Genomic DNA, 12756 nt, shown 5'->3' with positions numbered 1-12756 from the left:
AGCTTTCACTGACCTCACAGCTGTCTGTCTGTCCCTCTGTCTGTCTGTCTTTTCCAGAGGGCTCAAAGAGACCCAGATGAGCTCAGAAGGGAGATGGAGCTGCAGCTGGAAGCCTGGCACAAACTGGCTCCAGGAACCCAGGATGAAGTGAGTATTGTTTTGTGGTTGAGATAACAAATTAATATACTCTAACAGCATTTTATAGGCGATTTAATGAGGAATAGTGTTGGCAGGTGAAAAGGGAGTTTTAGTGATGTGTTTAGGAAACAAAAGCATGGATTAACATCCAAAGTTCATTTATTGATACAATGGGTGTACGCAGACAGGACTGACTGGAGGACAGTATGGCATGATTGTTGATCAGAGGGAATCAAGGGCAACAATAGGAGACTCAGTTTTATTTGCAGAGAATTATTTTATAATAATATAAAATGCAGCCAGTTTATGGAGTTCATCGGGTTGAATGAGAAATAAAGTGGGGTGTTGTCAGAATATCAGTGATAGATTTTGCTGAAGCTTTAGTGGTGACAGCTCAGATTGACTTGATTTTTGGGTTTGGGTTGCAGGACTGAAACATAACATAACATACTGAAACACTCTGTGTTCAGAGTACCGTGCCTCTCACTTGTGGGGACGTAGCCTTTTTTGTTGCGAGTCGTTAGCATATTTTGAATGAATGGAGATGAAGTGATGGCTCCAGTTCACACTTCCGTAGAGAGGCTGCTGTGTCGAGTGCAACATCTAGTGGCATTCTGGTCTGGTCAAATTAACTTTAGCCTATTGATTCTCTTAAGTCTGGTTCTGTAACTTAAAAAATATTCTATTATCCAGGAGAGAGCAGCAGCTTCCATGTGGCACCAGTACCAGACCCTGACCTCGGGTCTATCCCAGCAGCTGTGTGAGCAGCTCCGCCTCATTCTGGAACCCACTCAGGCTGCCAAGCTCAAGTCAGTACCACCATGCACCACTCTACTCAGATGTAGTTGAATGAACCAGTTGTTTGTCATTAGCTAACTTGTACTCCTCCACAGAGGCGATTACCGCACAGGAAAGCGTCTTAACATGAGAAAGGTGATCCCCTATATCGCCAGTCAGTTCCGCAAGGACAAGATCTGGCTGCGAAGGACCAAGCCCAGTAAGAGAGAGTACCAGATCTGTCTGGCTGTGGACGACTCATCGAGCATGGTGGACAACCACTCCAAACAGGTGCGCGAGCTTGGCTGAGACAGGGAAATCCCACAGATCTTGTAGCTTTGGAGTGATCAATGTGGTTGGTGCAAAAAACAGTTTGAGAAAAAAAGACAAGGTTCAAAATGAAAACAACCAAATCCATCTGTGCACATAATTCTCTCCCAAAGGTACTAATTGTGTGTGTGTGTGTGTGTGTGTGTGTGTGTGTGTGTGTGTGTGTGTGTGTGTGTGTGTGTGTGTGTGTGTGTGTGTTTGTTTGTGTGCACGCGTGTGTACTTGTCTTGCAGCTGGCTTTTGAATCCCTGTCAGTGATCATCAACGCTCTCACTCTGCTAGAGGTCGGACAGGTTTCTGTGTGCAGGTACGAGCACTGACTAACACATTAGCTGGTCAAGTAAAAGTCTTGTCTCTTTTATTAATACAACACTGAATCATAACAGCTCAGTTTTCTCATATAGAGCTGATCTCTTTGGACAAAGCTCTTTTCAATATGGCTGACTTTTGAGATCAAAGTGGCATAGGGAGAAGATGTCAGACAGTCTCTACCTGTATTTAATGTGACGCTAACATTTAGCTACCCACTTGTTCAGTTTTGGCGAGCAGATCCAACTGCTCCACCCCTTGCAAGAGCAGTTCAATGATGAGTCGGGAGCTAGGATTCTTCGACTCTGTCAGTTCCAACAGAAGAAGACAAGAATAGCGCAGGTGTGTATCCTCTTTGTGAAGTCTTCATTTTTTTGAAAGATGTGTAAATAGGATCCAGTGACATCTAGTGATGTAGTTGCCACAGCCTACAGCAGCCAGCAGGATCATTCATATATTATCCTCCTGAAACACAAAATTCTTCACAAACAACCACTTATTCAGCATGGGAAAATGATCTTCTTATTACCACATCTGTGAAACACAGTGCACCAATTTAGTCCTTCCAGTGTCTCATCCACTCATCATCCCAAGATAAACATGATTTCACAGTAACCGTTTTGCAGGACATAAATGGATCATATGAATTTAACATTGTTTTCTTAATATTTCCTTATCTGAATTCAATGTGCTCTAATCATCTTCTAGTTTGGGATGTTTTGGTCATGAACATGCACCAGTGACTGACTCTATTTTCATGTTTCTCTGCAGTTTTTGGAGACCTCAACCAAAATGTTTTTAGCAGCACAACAGCAGCTTCTAGGATCTGCAAATTCAGGTAAGGTCTTACTCTGTACGTTCACTGAATTTGATGACCGTGTTCCCAGCACATAAACACCAATTCTTTTTTGATCATTTGGATTTTTATCATTTGGACTTTGAGCAGTTTTGACTCTTAAACTAATGAGGAGTTTTGAGATGAATGAGAGCTCCATTTTATTTCTGTCTCTTTGCATAAAGCATTTTAATACGATCCATTTTCCTGTTGCTGCTTCCCAGTTCATAACTGATATGATAGGACACCTCCCCTCTGCTGGACACTCCTCCACTTAACTGCCATCTTTTTACTGGTTCAAAGTCGTATGACCTTTTAACTTACCTCTTACAGTTGATCTATTTGATGAATTTTTGGCTGTTTATGATTGATTATAACTTTTTACTCATTTAACTACATACCTTTCTATATAACTTCTGTCTGTATTGTGTCATTTAAGGACCCTGATGCAGCCAAAATGTGTTCGTCCATTAAAAGTTGTTCGATATACCTCAAATGTTGCTGGAGCTTTTTGACCTCTATGTCAAAATGTTGTGACATGTAAATGTAATCATTGTTTATATATCACAACATGCCAATCATGTTAAAAACAGATTTACATGTACAGTTCTTGAATGAAAAAAAACATCCTTTTGGTAAAGTCAGTTAAATTGCCATCCTCTCCAGAGCCGGACAAGAGGATCGATTCCCTTCTCTCTTCTGTGTGTGCATTAGGGCGAGCAGCTGACCGCTAGTTAGCTTGCGCAATGAATGCTAGCGAATCTATGAGTGTAGAGATTTAAATCGGGCCCACAACTTCATCGCCTCAACTAGCTACATGTTGTCAATCGCCTCTTTGACCTCTGACCTCTGACCTCCTTCCACAGAGACGGCCCAACTATTGCTCATCATATCCGATGGTAGAGGGCTGTTCCTGGAGGGGAAGGAGCGCGTGATGGCAGCGGCACGAGCAGCACGCAGCGCCAATGTGTTTGTCATCTTTGTGGTTCTCGACAACCCCAATTCACGGGTAAGAGACACACTATTATAACATGATCACTAAGCACCTGCTAGCTGACAGAATGGATTTAGAAGACAGAGCCATGTTTTTCTCAAAGTCTAAATATGTCGCCTTTAAGACCTCTCTAATTGCTCAATTTGCTGAGCAGACATGGTTACCATTATCTAAAGCACTATTGGATATTTTGTAGACAAGAAATTTCAAGAAAATATTCAGTACATGAGTGGTTAATTGCAATGGTAAAATAAGCTCTGGCACCGTGTGTGCAGGACTCCATCCTGGACATCAAGGTGCCCATATTTAAAGGGCCAGGAGAACTTCCAGAGATTCGCTCTTACATGGAGGAGTTCCCCTTCCCATTCTATGTCATCCTGCGAGATGTCAACGCCTTGCCGGAGACGCTGAGTGACGCACTCAGACAGTGGTTTGAACTCGTCACAGCTGCGGACCAGTAGACCAGTGAGAAGCCATCTTTTATGGGGAAGAGCGAAGTGGGCAGCGACCATCAGCACAATGCCACTCTGCTGCTAGCCTCTCAAAAAGACTCAGAACAGAGGAATCTGCCGCTGTACATGTGCCTTTATTTTCTTATTTTTACTGTAATTTTAGTAGTTGTAGAGTTTGATAGAAACCTTAACTGTTTTGTCTTTGTCATCAGGGGAGTTTCTTTTGTAATGTAAGCAGGATTGCTTTAACTTGCACGTCTGACATGAAATGGTTAAAACAAACATGTGATTCCCTTGTGTGTGAAACACCTCAGTGAAGTCAGTAAATACCTCTGTCCACCTTGTACTATACCCCCATCCTTGTTTGTGTGGATGTTTAAGTCATTGTTATGAAGGTTATTGAATTATACATGTGTACAGAGCTGTTTTTGTGTCAAAGAAGCCTTCCTGATGTCACGACCTAACGGTAGCATGTGGGTGTGGTCATAAGGGAGGAGCTCGAAAATGTGCCTTGGAGAAGAAAATAGTGTTGCAACTCACCTTCCACTTGTATCAGCTGTTTGGCTTTGGATCAGAGGTGTGGTCACTGCTCTGTCAGGAGTTGAGAAATTCCCTTCCCATGCACTTTGAAGCACAGACACTGCAGGTTTTGATAAATAACTAGAATCATGATTTGAGTTGTTTAATGACTCATATCTGCTGTGTTCATCCTCTATCCACACTTATGACTTGTGCTAAATGAGAGATCAGAGCTCACCATTGTGTCTGTTAGGAGTTGGTGTTGACTTCTTTAGGATCACTTCTGTTTTATTGGACATTTAAGCAGACCTGAATATTTATGTCAACTGAAAAACTCGCTTCATTGCATTTATCTGTTTAATCATGACATCACTGAACCTGACAATAAACAGTTCAGGAGGTTGCTGCTGTTTATTGACATACATCACATACCTTTTGAGAAGAAAGGTAATACTTAGAGATAGTACTTGTCATTACTACATTATGACATGAATACAGTACTCTGAAGTAATTACTATTGTTTTACACAAGTACTGTCATTACTATTTTAATACAGGAGTATTTAGCAGGCGTTACTTGATTATTACAGAAGTACTCGATCAGTAGATATTACTATATTGTTAGGTGAGTACTCAGTCATAACTATTTTTATACTATTTTTATAACGTGCGGCAGTCATTACTACATTATGTGTTAGATTGGCCTCACCATTTTGTTACATGAGTAGTTTGTAGTAGTTACTGTACATGAGTACTCATCAGGCATTGCTATACTGCAGAATTATTCAATAGACATTACTGTAATATTACACAAGTACTAAATGTAAATAAGTACCTCTGTTCTTAAAATATTCCACAGCATTACTACATTATTACACGTGTGAGCTGGCATTACTATATTTAACATGAATATATGGTAGTCATTTCTTTATTTTTACATGAATACTTGTGTGTCTGTTGAGCATAATCTACAAAAGTGTCGCAGATTTTTTATTGAAAAATTTCATGTTACATGCATTTCTAAAACAAATAGCAACACTGGTGTCTATGGCCTCATATAAAATTGGAGCTGTCCAGGATTTGATTAATTCGACGGACATAGTTTTTATAAATATTTGGTGCATAATTATTCTTATGTGCTTGAGTGAGTGAGTGAGTGTACAGTCATAATACACTACTATCGAATTCCCTGCAGCATTGTACCCTCCAATCCACCAGGGGGAGCAAACACATAAATAGGCCGTCCTTTGCCCATCACAACATCCGTTACACGGAGTTTATATCACAGTCAAGCTGTCAGGAATGGCATCATCAAGGTTACCACCGATGGCGCTTTCTTTAAAACAGGTAAACAGGTTCACACGTCAGTTGGAGGGAATGTTTGCCTTGCTAAATGCTGGAACGAACGAATTTATTAGACGGGACAACTTCTCTCCTAGCCCAATATTTGCACTATTAGCCTGCTAGCAAGGGCTAACCTTACACATGCACTGCCTAATAGTTACTCTTAGTCATGCTTATTTGATTATATTTTATAATGGGGTGAAGAAAATATTCGTCATTTGCAGCTCTGACCTGTGTCCAAATGTTAAGTTTGTATTCTGGTGTGCGTTTATCCGCAGTTTGACTGTCAGTAGGACTCCTAAACACAAGAACAAGCAATTTTGTAGTTAGCGGAGTTTTATTACATTATCCCAAGTAGGTTTTCTGAAGACAATTGTAGACAAATAATACGAAGTATTCACGTCAAAGCAGGTTAGAATGGCATATGGGATGCACATTAAGTCTCTTAACGGGGTTGCAGTGTACTACGCAGATGAAGCTTTATTGAGAAAAATTGGTGTTGTGTGATCAAAGTAGGAACCTTTTGTGCTTATTTAGACCTTAAACCAATACTCTGGCATTTAACTTTACATGAGGCCATATGAATCTTCCTCTTGTACTTTATGCAACCCCTCACTTCATGTTGGTGAAGATTTTCAGTCATTCAGGTCATGGTATCTCTTAAGTGCTGTGTGATAGTTATCTGGACTGTTTCAGTTTCCCAAAAAGTTCAATGACTTTGAAACCCTAATCTCACTCTACGTTCTATAGAGGGTTACACTCACAGATATAAAATCCTTCAGCTCCCCACCAGTGACAGGCACACCTATGTCAATTTTGAGTATCCAATCAGCCTAGTCCCCTCTTGCTGTCTTTGGACTGTGGGAGGAAGCTGGAGTACCTGGAGAGAACCCACACAGGTACAGGGAGAACATGCAAACTCCACACAGAAAGATCCTGTGCCCGATCCTGTGAGGTGACAGTGCTGACCACTACACCACCGTGCCACCCTCCAGTCATTATGAATGAGAAAATTAAAAAAACTGTTCTTTCTTAAAATAGATAGCTCTGATAATTAAATAATTAAATCATTAATTCTGAAGAGCAGAATTTACCTCCATGGAGCTCTGTTCAGGAAACAAGCATTGTAAAAGTTGTTTGCTTGTTGTCTTGTGGAAAGATGTTGCAAAGCATGAATATGGAGTTTGTACAAATTGGTATCTTGATTTGTTAAATCAGCTCTAATTTGATCAGTTTATTGCAATTAAATCAAAGCAAAATCTATCTTGGAAGCAGCAGTAAAGCAAACACTTTTCCAAATGAAGCTTACAGGGTTCTTATTGTCTCCTCTGCTGCTCACATTGCTTTTTCACATTTTGCTTCCTGATGACGTCACACAAACATCGCTCTTGTGTCTTTAAAGGTACATTCAGAATATAAGATAAATTAAAGCTTTAAAATAAATAATAATTTTAGTTCATAAATGTCCTGATTCACCAACTACACCCTGAGTGTGAGCATTGTCACTTCAAACTGGTCATTCTTGATTCAGAAGTCTTAATCATGAACAAAATAAATATTTAAACTTTCACTGTGAGTCTAAACTGACACTTTTATCATCAGTTTTTACAGAGGCAGAAAGTTTTGGGAATTTACAGAAATATATTGCGGACCATCCGGCAGGTACCAGATGAAAGGGACAGGAAGTACCTGAGAGACTGGGCAAGAGATGAGTTTAAGAGGAATCGCAACGCCACAGACCAGGTAAAGGGATGTTAGATGTGTTTGTCTTGCCAGTAATCTGTCCGGGGGTTAAATAAGGGGCGTGGCCATCAGTTGATGTAGATTTGTCCTCTCACTTGTGACTGAATCTCTCAGAACTCGATAAACTACGTCTGAAAGTGACAAATTACCTTAAAGAAATCTGCAGCAAGTCCAGTGTTGATATTTTTTATTTATATAAAGTACCGGGATATTATCTTGTAATCGTATTATCTTGTGATAACAAAATAATATCCCATTATGACAAACTAGTTTACTCCTTATTTTAACATAGGAGGACAACTAATTCCATATCAGAAGATACAAGCTTTTTAAACATTGTTATCCAATTATCGGGAGATGAAAGCATAAAAACAGTATTGCAAGCATGGCTTTTTTTCAGCCTCCATAATTTTAGTCACAAAATGGAAACTGCATGTAACAGGCTGACAATTCTGTTTGATATCAGGCTTCAAAATTCAAAATTTTGCAATAAACTGTATTTGATATTGTGATATGGACCTCCCCATGAGCTGTGTCCTTGATCAAGTATACAAAATCATGAGGTCATTGTTGTGGCAGTTGAGCAAAAATTCACCATCAAGGCTGCAAATGTCTCAAGCTAATTTAGCTCAAACTAAATGACTAAATGAGTGGGTATAGTTTGATTCAAATAAATGCTGTTTATTACAAGTAAAGCGAATGAATGTCAACCGTTACTTCTTTATCTTGTCTTTTTTCTTCCATCAGGATGCTATCCGTATGATGATCACACAAGCTAACAACCATCTGGAGGAGCTTCAGAGGTCTCTAGCATTGGCCAGGGTTTAAACTGTCAGTTACTGGTTTCCAGTGTGTTACCTGGAAGTGAGCAATGCAGAACTGATTTTAACTCCTTCTCATGGATGGATCGGTGGAACCCGGCTGACATTGTTACGCTATGCTGCTGATGACTCACTGACCTCAGGGGTGAACTGAGCCCATCTGCCAGATCTGTTTAATATGCATGAACAGCAACACATGGAACCAGAGTTAGAAATATTACTTTAATACAAAATAGGTTATCTGGCATCATCACAGGGAGTGCATTATTCATAGCCACAGTTAATCTAACAAACGAGATGAGAGTCACATAAAATATACTGCAACACAACTTCTTCATGCATCACAAGGATCACTCCGGTCCAAGTAGGGAGACTGGCAGAGGGCATGCTGGGAGACTACAGTCTAGTTCGTCTATTGTTCAGGATCAAAACGTAGGAAAACAGACAGATTCTCACAACAATGACTCATATTGATTTGTGTCTGCCACCACATATGCTGCAATAACTTGTTGATCACTATAAAATTAAATCTTTATCTAATTAATTGTTTTCATGATTTTCCAAGCCAAGTGACAGTTCCAGCATCTCCTTTTGTGAATATTTGCTACTTTCTGTGTTTCACATCATCACTGGTGAAATTCAATGCAAAAACTACAGTTGAACAGCAGAGTTAAAAGGCAGATTGGTTTTTCCTTGTCAAAAATTCAGTTGTAATCAGTGGCATCCCTTTTCACATTTAAATTTTTATTTAAGTAAAAGGAAGATTAAGTGATCCATGAAAATTTTTCTGTTTCTGGACCTGTTAAATGTATTTAAATAGCAATCTAAAATTGAACATTACAACAAACTGGAGACAAGATGGGCATACAGCAGTTAGAGAATATTAATATATATAATGGGCGGTTTGGCTCAGGGGTAGAATGGCCGTCTAGCAACCAAAGGGTCGCTGGTTCGATCCTCCACCCCGGTGACCATGTCGAAGTGTCCTTGAGCAAGATACTGAACCCATAATTGCTCCTGATGAGTAGGTTGGTGCCTTGCATGGTAGCCTCCACCATCAGTGTGTGTGAATGGGTGAATGAGATGACACTGTAAAGCGCTTTGAGTGCCGCAGAAAAGCGCTATATAAAATTGAGTCCATTCAAAAGCTACCAGGTTTGACTGAGTTTATGAATGGAATGGAGATTATGAAATTTAAAGTCAAAATTCAATCGCTATAATGTAATTGATCTTGCTGATTTTTCAGTGTGAAAAACTGATCTGGAGTCGCAGTCCCGACTCCTTAGAAAGCAGCAAAATACTCCCAGGCTCCAGGGAGCTCGCTCTAGAAATGGAGAAATAAAAACTTGTTTCAGGCCATGAAACACAACTTCTTCCTTCAATTTAATTAACATGTGGCCACCAAATATAATGTGTTCCCTCAATTTAGTTATTTGAAATGTTAAAGAAGTTCTGTCCAAAATGCATTAGCATTAAGGTTTGTTTGTGGTACGGAAATGCATGTTTTTCTCTTTCTCTCAATGGTCGGTCTGGGGCTCAATAGAAATAAAATAAACAAAAAAAAAACCTTCAGGAAGATCCTCTACAGTGTGAGTTTAGCTGCTTTCCTATCACAGCATATTAAAGCTTATTCCACTGTAATCCCCCCAAGCTACCCACCATTTTACTGTAAAATCATGTTTACACATCAATGTGAAGTATATTGTTCAAACGTGTGTGCTTTGTCGAGTATGTAAACTTCTAGAAATGGAATGTTGGGTCAGTTTTTACAGCTACCTTCACTACTGAGCTGCCCACGTGACTATGCTACTTAATGTACTGTAGACTTGTCTGTTTATCTACTCCAGGTTACGGATGTAGTCATTTGTGTGTGACAGATAAAGTGTGTGTCAGCAGTCTTCATGTCTGTTAGTCCTCAGCATGCGGATTTCGTCCTCCAGATACGTGATCCTCTCGATCAGAGCAGCCCTGTCAGCCTGAGCCCTCTGATTAGCCTGCCAGTGAGCCTCCTCCACTTTCCTCTCATACCAGCGCTCCATCTGTGTCGACACCGCCTCAAAGAAGTACTGGGTCACCTCCATGGCATGCATGTTGTCCCTCTCCTGAGCAAAGGAGGGCTCACTGGGTTGGTCTCCGAAAATCTCCAGGGTCTTAACCCCTGTGGCTCCTCTGGACTTAGTCCTACCCTGGTAGTGCTTCTTTGGGTGCTTCCCTTTGTCGCGGCCTCGCTCCCTTTCTCTGTGTCCCACTTCAGTCCTGCTGTAGTAGCGCCTTCCTGTGGCTGGAGACAGACTGCTGGTCCTGTTGCTCATCCCTCGGCTTGCTCCACACTCCTCTGCCTCTATGTTCTGCATGTCCTGGGTTTTCCGCAGGGTGTCAGCAGAGATAACTGAACGCTCCTTTGGCCGAACCACCGGGGTGGGTGACAGGGGGCTCCTGGCTGCTGCAGGAGATGTGGCTTCTACAGTCGAAGCCTTATCACCCTCTATTGAGTAAAGACAGATTCATGATTTCCTTTTGAAAGTTTGTAAAAGAGAAATAGTGCACCTACTATTAAAACAGACACAGAAGTCCGTACAACCTGGATTTTTTTTTATTGTCACATTTTCTTGTTTTCCACAAGATATTAAGACTGAGAAATCAACACAGTGGGTGTTCTGGTGTTGCCAACCACAATTGTTTGTTTTTTTTTACTGTCAGGAGCAGCACATTATTTTTTACCAAACTGCTGCCAAAATCTTTGAGGAACTCCAACCAAGTCGTACGGTCGTATGTGTTGATGTAAAAACAGCATGGATGAGACTTCAAATCAATCAACTGTAGGTTCTTTCATTACTTTTTTTTTTACAGCATCCCAGTGTGTGTGTGTGCGCGTGTGTGTGCATGCATGAGTGATGGGGAAGTGTTATGAAGGGCAGGGAGTGAGTTACAGAGTTTAGGCTAGAAAAAGACCAATGCTGTTCAATACTAAAAAATGAAAATAAAAACATACTGAAATACAGTAAACTGACAAATATTGACGTGAGTAACTTCCAGTCAGATATATTTAGAGCATGTCTGTCCTCAGCCAAAGACTGAAAACTGTGCACTCACAGGTGGACAACAACTCCATCCATTCACCCATTTTCTATGTCACTTATCCGTTATCCGTTAGGACAGGAGCTTATCCCAGCGAGGCAGGGTACACACCCTGGACAGGTCACCACTCCGTCGCAGGGCAAACAACAACTCCGGTAGTTCAAATTTATAATGATCAGTTTTCTATAGTTGAAGCAGGACCTTTGCACATGGCTCTTGAAATAAAGTAATGTAGATGCAACAAAGTGACAGCAACTACTCTTCAAATGCATGTCCTTCTGATGTTTCACATGAATAGCCTTGTTAATAAATGAGGAAAAGCTAAAAGCAAACGACAGATCAGACACAGAGGATAATTAAAGCTGCAAGCAGCGTTGTTAGGGCCTGAGCCCCCGCGCGGCCGTCCTTGACACTGGCCCGAATCCAACGGTGTAATCGGCAAATCCCTAGGCCTTGTAGTTTAGGAGATACGAGCCTCAGTGCGCTGCAGAGTTGAGAGCCGGCCATTTAAGAGCCCCTCCCTTCTCTGCTCGCTCTCTGCCATCTCTGTCAGAGTGGAGAGCAGAGGAGGATTTGGCAGTTTAACTGTGAAACACAGTCATAACTCTGCATATATGGGTCAAAAGTGGAATGTAAAGACATCAGTGCGTAGAGTTTTTTGTCAGGAATTCAATGGTGTGCTTTTTGAAGGTGTGAGTGTTTTAATTTAGAAGCGACAAGTGTTTGTTTGAGAGTATGTACATGAGGGCAGAGAAGCTCGAATTTTGGTTTCCATGACTACAGTAAACAAATCTCTGCCATCTCTGTCAGAGTGGAGAGCAGAGCTGAGAGCAGAGCTGCCAGCTGGCTCATTAAAAACCCCTCCCCCGCTGCACTTTCTTTGATCTGTGCTAGAGTGGAGAGAGCGGAGGATTAAAAGAAATGTAGTGTGTAAAAGCTGAATAAGTCGGCCTACGTTGGTGAAAAGTAACACAAAATACCATATTTTTGTAGGGATTTTTGTCAGGAATACAGTGATATGTTTTTAAAAGCTGTGGAATGTATGGTGTAGATGTGAGAAGCATTTGTTTGAGAGTATGTACCCTGAGAGGACACGCTCTCCCCATAGACTTCCATTGTAAGGCGAAAAGTGTCTCCCCCACTTTGACGGCTCATAAAATCCAAACCGAGCGCGTAGTATATTAACCTTGAACAATTTTTAATCAGCACAGTTGGGAGAGTAATGTGTGAAAGTTTGGAAGCCCTGGCATTTACGGTTTAGGAGGAGATAGATTTTGTTCGGGGCGCAAAATTGTCCAAAATTAGACATTCGTGTCCAAATTGTGGACATCCTGTTACAGTTAGGTCAGGGGTGTGAGTGCATGATTTATCCGTCTTGATGAGACGAGTTCAATGGTGTTTGTCCCATGTCTGTAGG

The 12756-nt window shown here is 41.0% G+C and overlaps 3 protein-coding genes across 8 annotated transcripts in view; 2 read left to right on the top strand and 1 right to left on the bottom strand.

The window, feature by feature from the left end:
* Nucleotides 1-4776, top strand: part of mdn1 (midasin AAA ATPase 1) — a 73094-nt gene extending 68318 nt beyond the window's left edge. The window contains exons 95-102 of the mRNA XM_086188864.1: nt 58-147; nt 832-947; nt 1032-1206; nt 1479-1552; nt 1782-1896; nt 2326-2392; nt 3256-3398; nt 3659-4776. Coding sequence (XP_086044990.1) covers nt 58-147; nt 832-947; nt 1032-1206; nt 1479-1552; nt 1782-1896; nt 2326-2392; nt 3256-3398; nt 3659-3844 — 966 coding nt within the window. The 3' untranslated portion in view covers nt 3845-4776. The remainder of the gene's footprint in view (nt 1-57; nt 148-831; nt 948-1031; nt 1207-1478; nt 1553-1781; nt 1897-2325; nt 2393-3255; nt 3399-3658) is intronic.
* Nucleotides 4777-5576: 800 nt separating this feature from the next.
* Nucleotides 5577-11216, top strand: lyrm2 (LYR motif containing 2). Its single transcript, XM_086189646.1, has 3 exons — nt 5577-5700; nt 7300-7440; nt 8188-11216. The coding sequence occupies exons 1-3, from the start codon at nt 5656-5658 to the stop codon at nt 8266-8268; spliced, it is 267 nt and encodes an 88-aa protein (XP_086045772.1). The 5' UTR covers nt 5577-5655; the 3' UTR covers nt 8269-11216.
* ankrd6b (ankyrin repeat domain 6b) overlaps nt 7621-12756 on the bottom strand; it is a 51016-nt gene continuing 45880 nt past the window's right edge. For 2 of the 6 annotated variants that reach the window (XM_086189640.1, XM_086189642.1), the window contains exon 16: nt 7621-10746. In XM_086189640.1, coding sequence (XP_086045766.1) covers nt 10151-10746 — 596 coding nt within the window. In that variant the 3' untranslated portion in view covers nt 7621-10150. The remainder of the gene's footprint in view (nt 10747-12756) is intronic. The other 4 variants (XM_086189641.1, XM_086189644.1, XM_086189643.1 and 1 more) reach the window with 2 other exon arrangements.

The sequence above is a fragment of the Aulostomus chinensis genome, chromosome 20 (genome assembly GCF_037954235.1).
Source record: "Aulostomus chinensis isolate RoL2024-O1b breed Wild chromosome 20, RoL_Achi_v1.0, whole genome shotgun sequence".
Classification (NCBI taxonomy): domain Eukaryota; kingdom Metazoa; phylum Chordata; class Actinopteri; order Syngnathiformes; family Aulostomidae; genus Aulostomus; species Aulostomus chinensis.
Note: the sequence above shows the minus strand (reverse complement) of the source record. Positions and strands in the feature narration are given on the sequence as shown.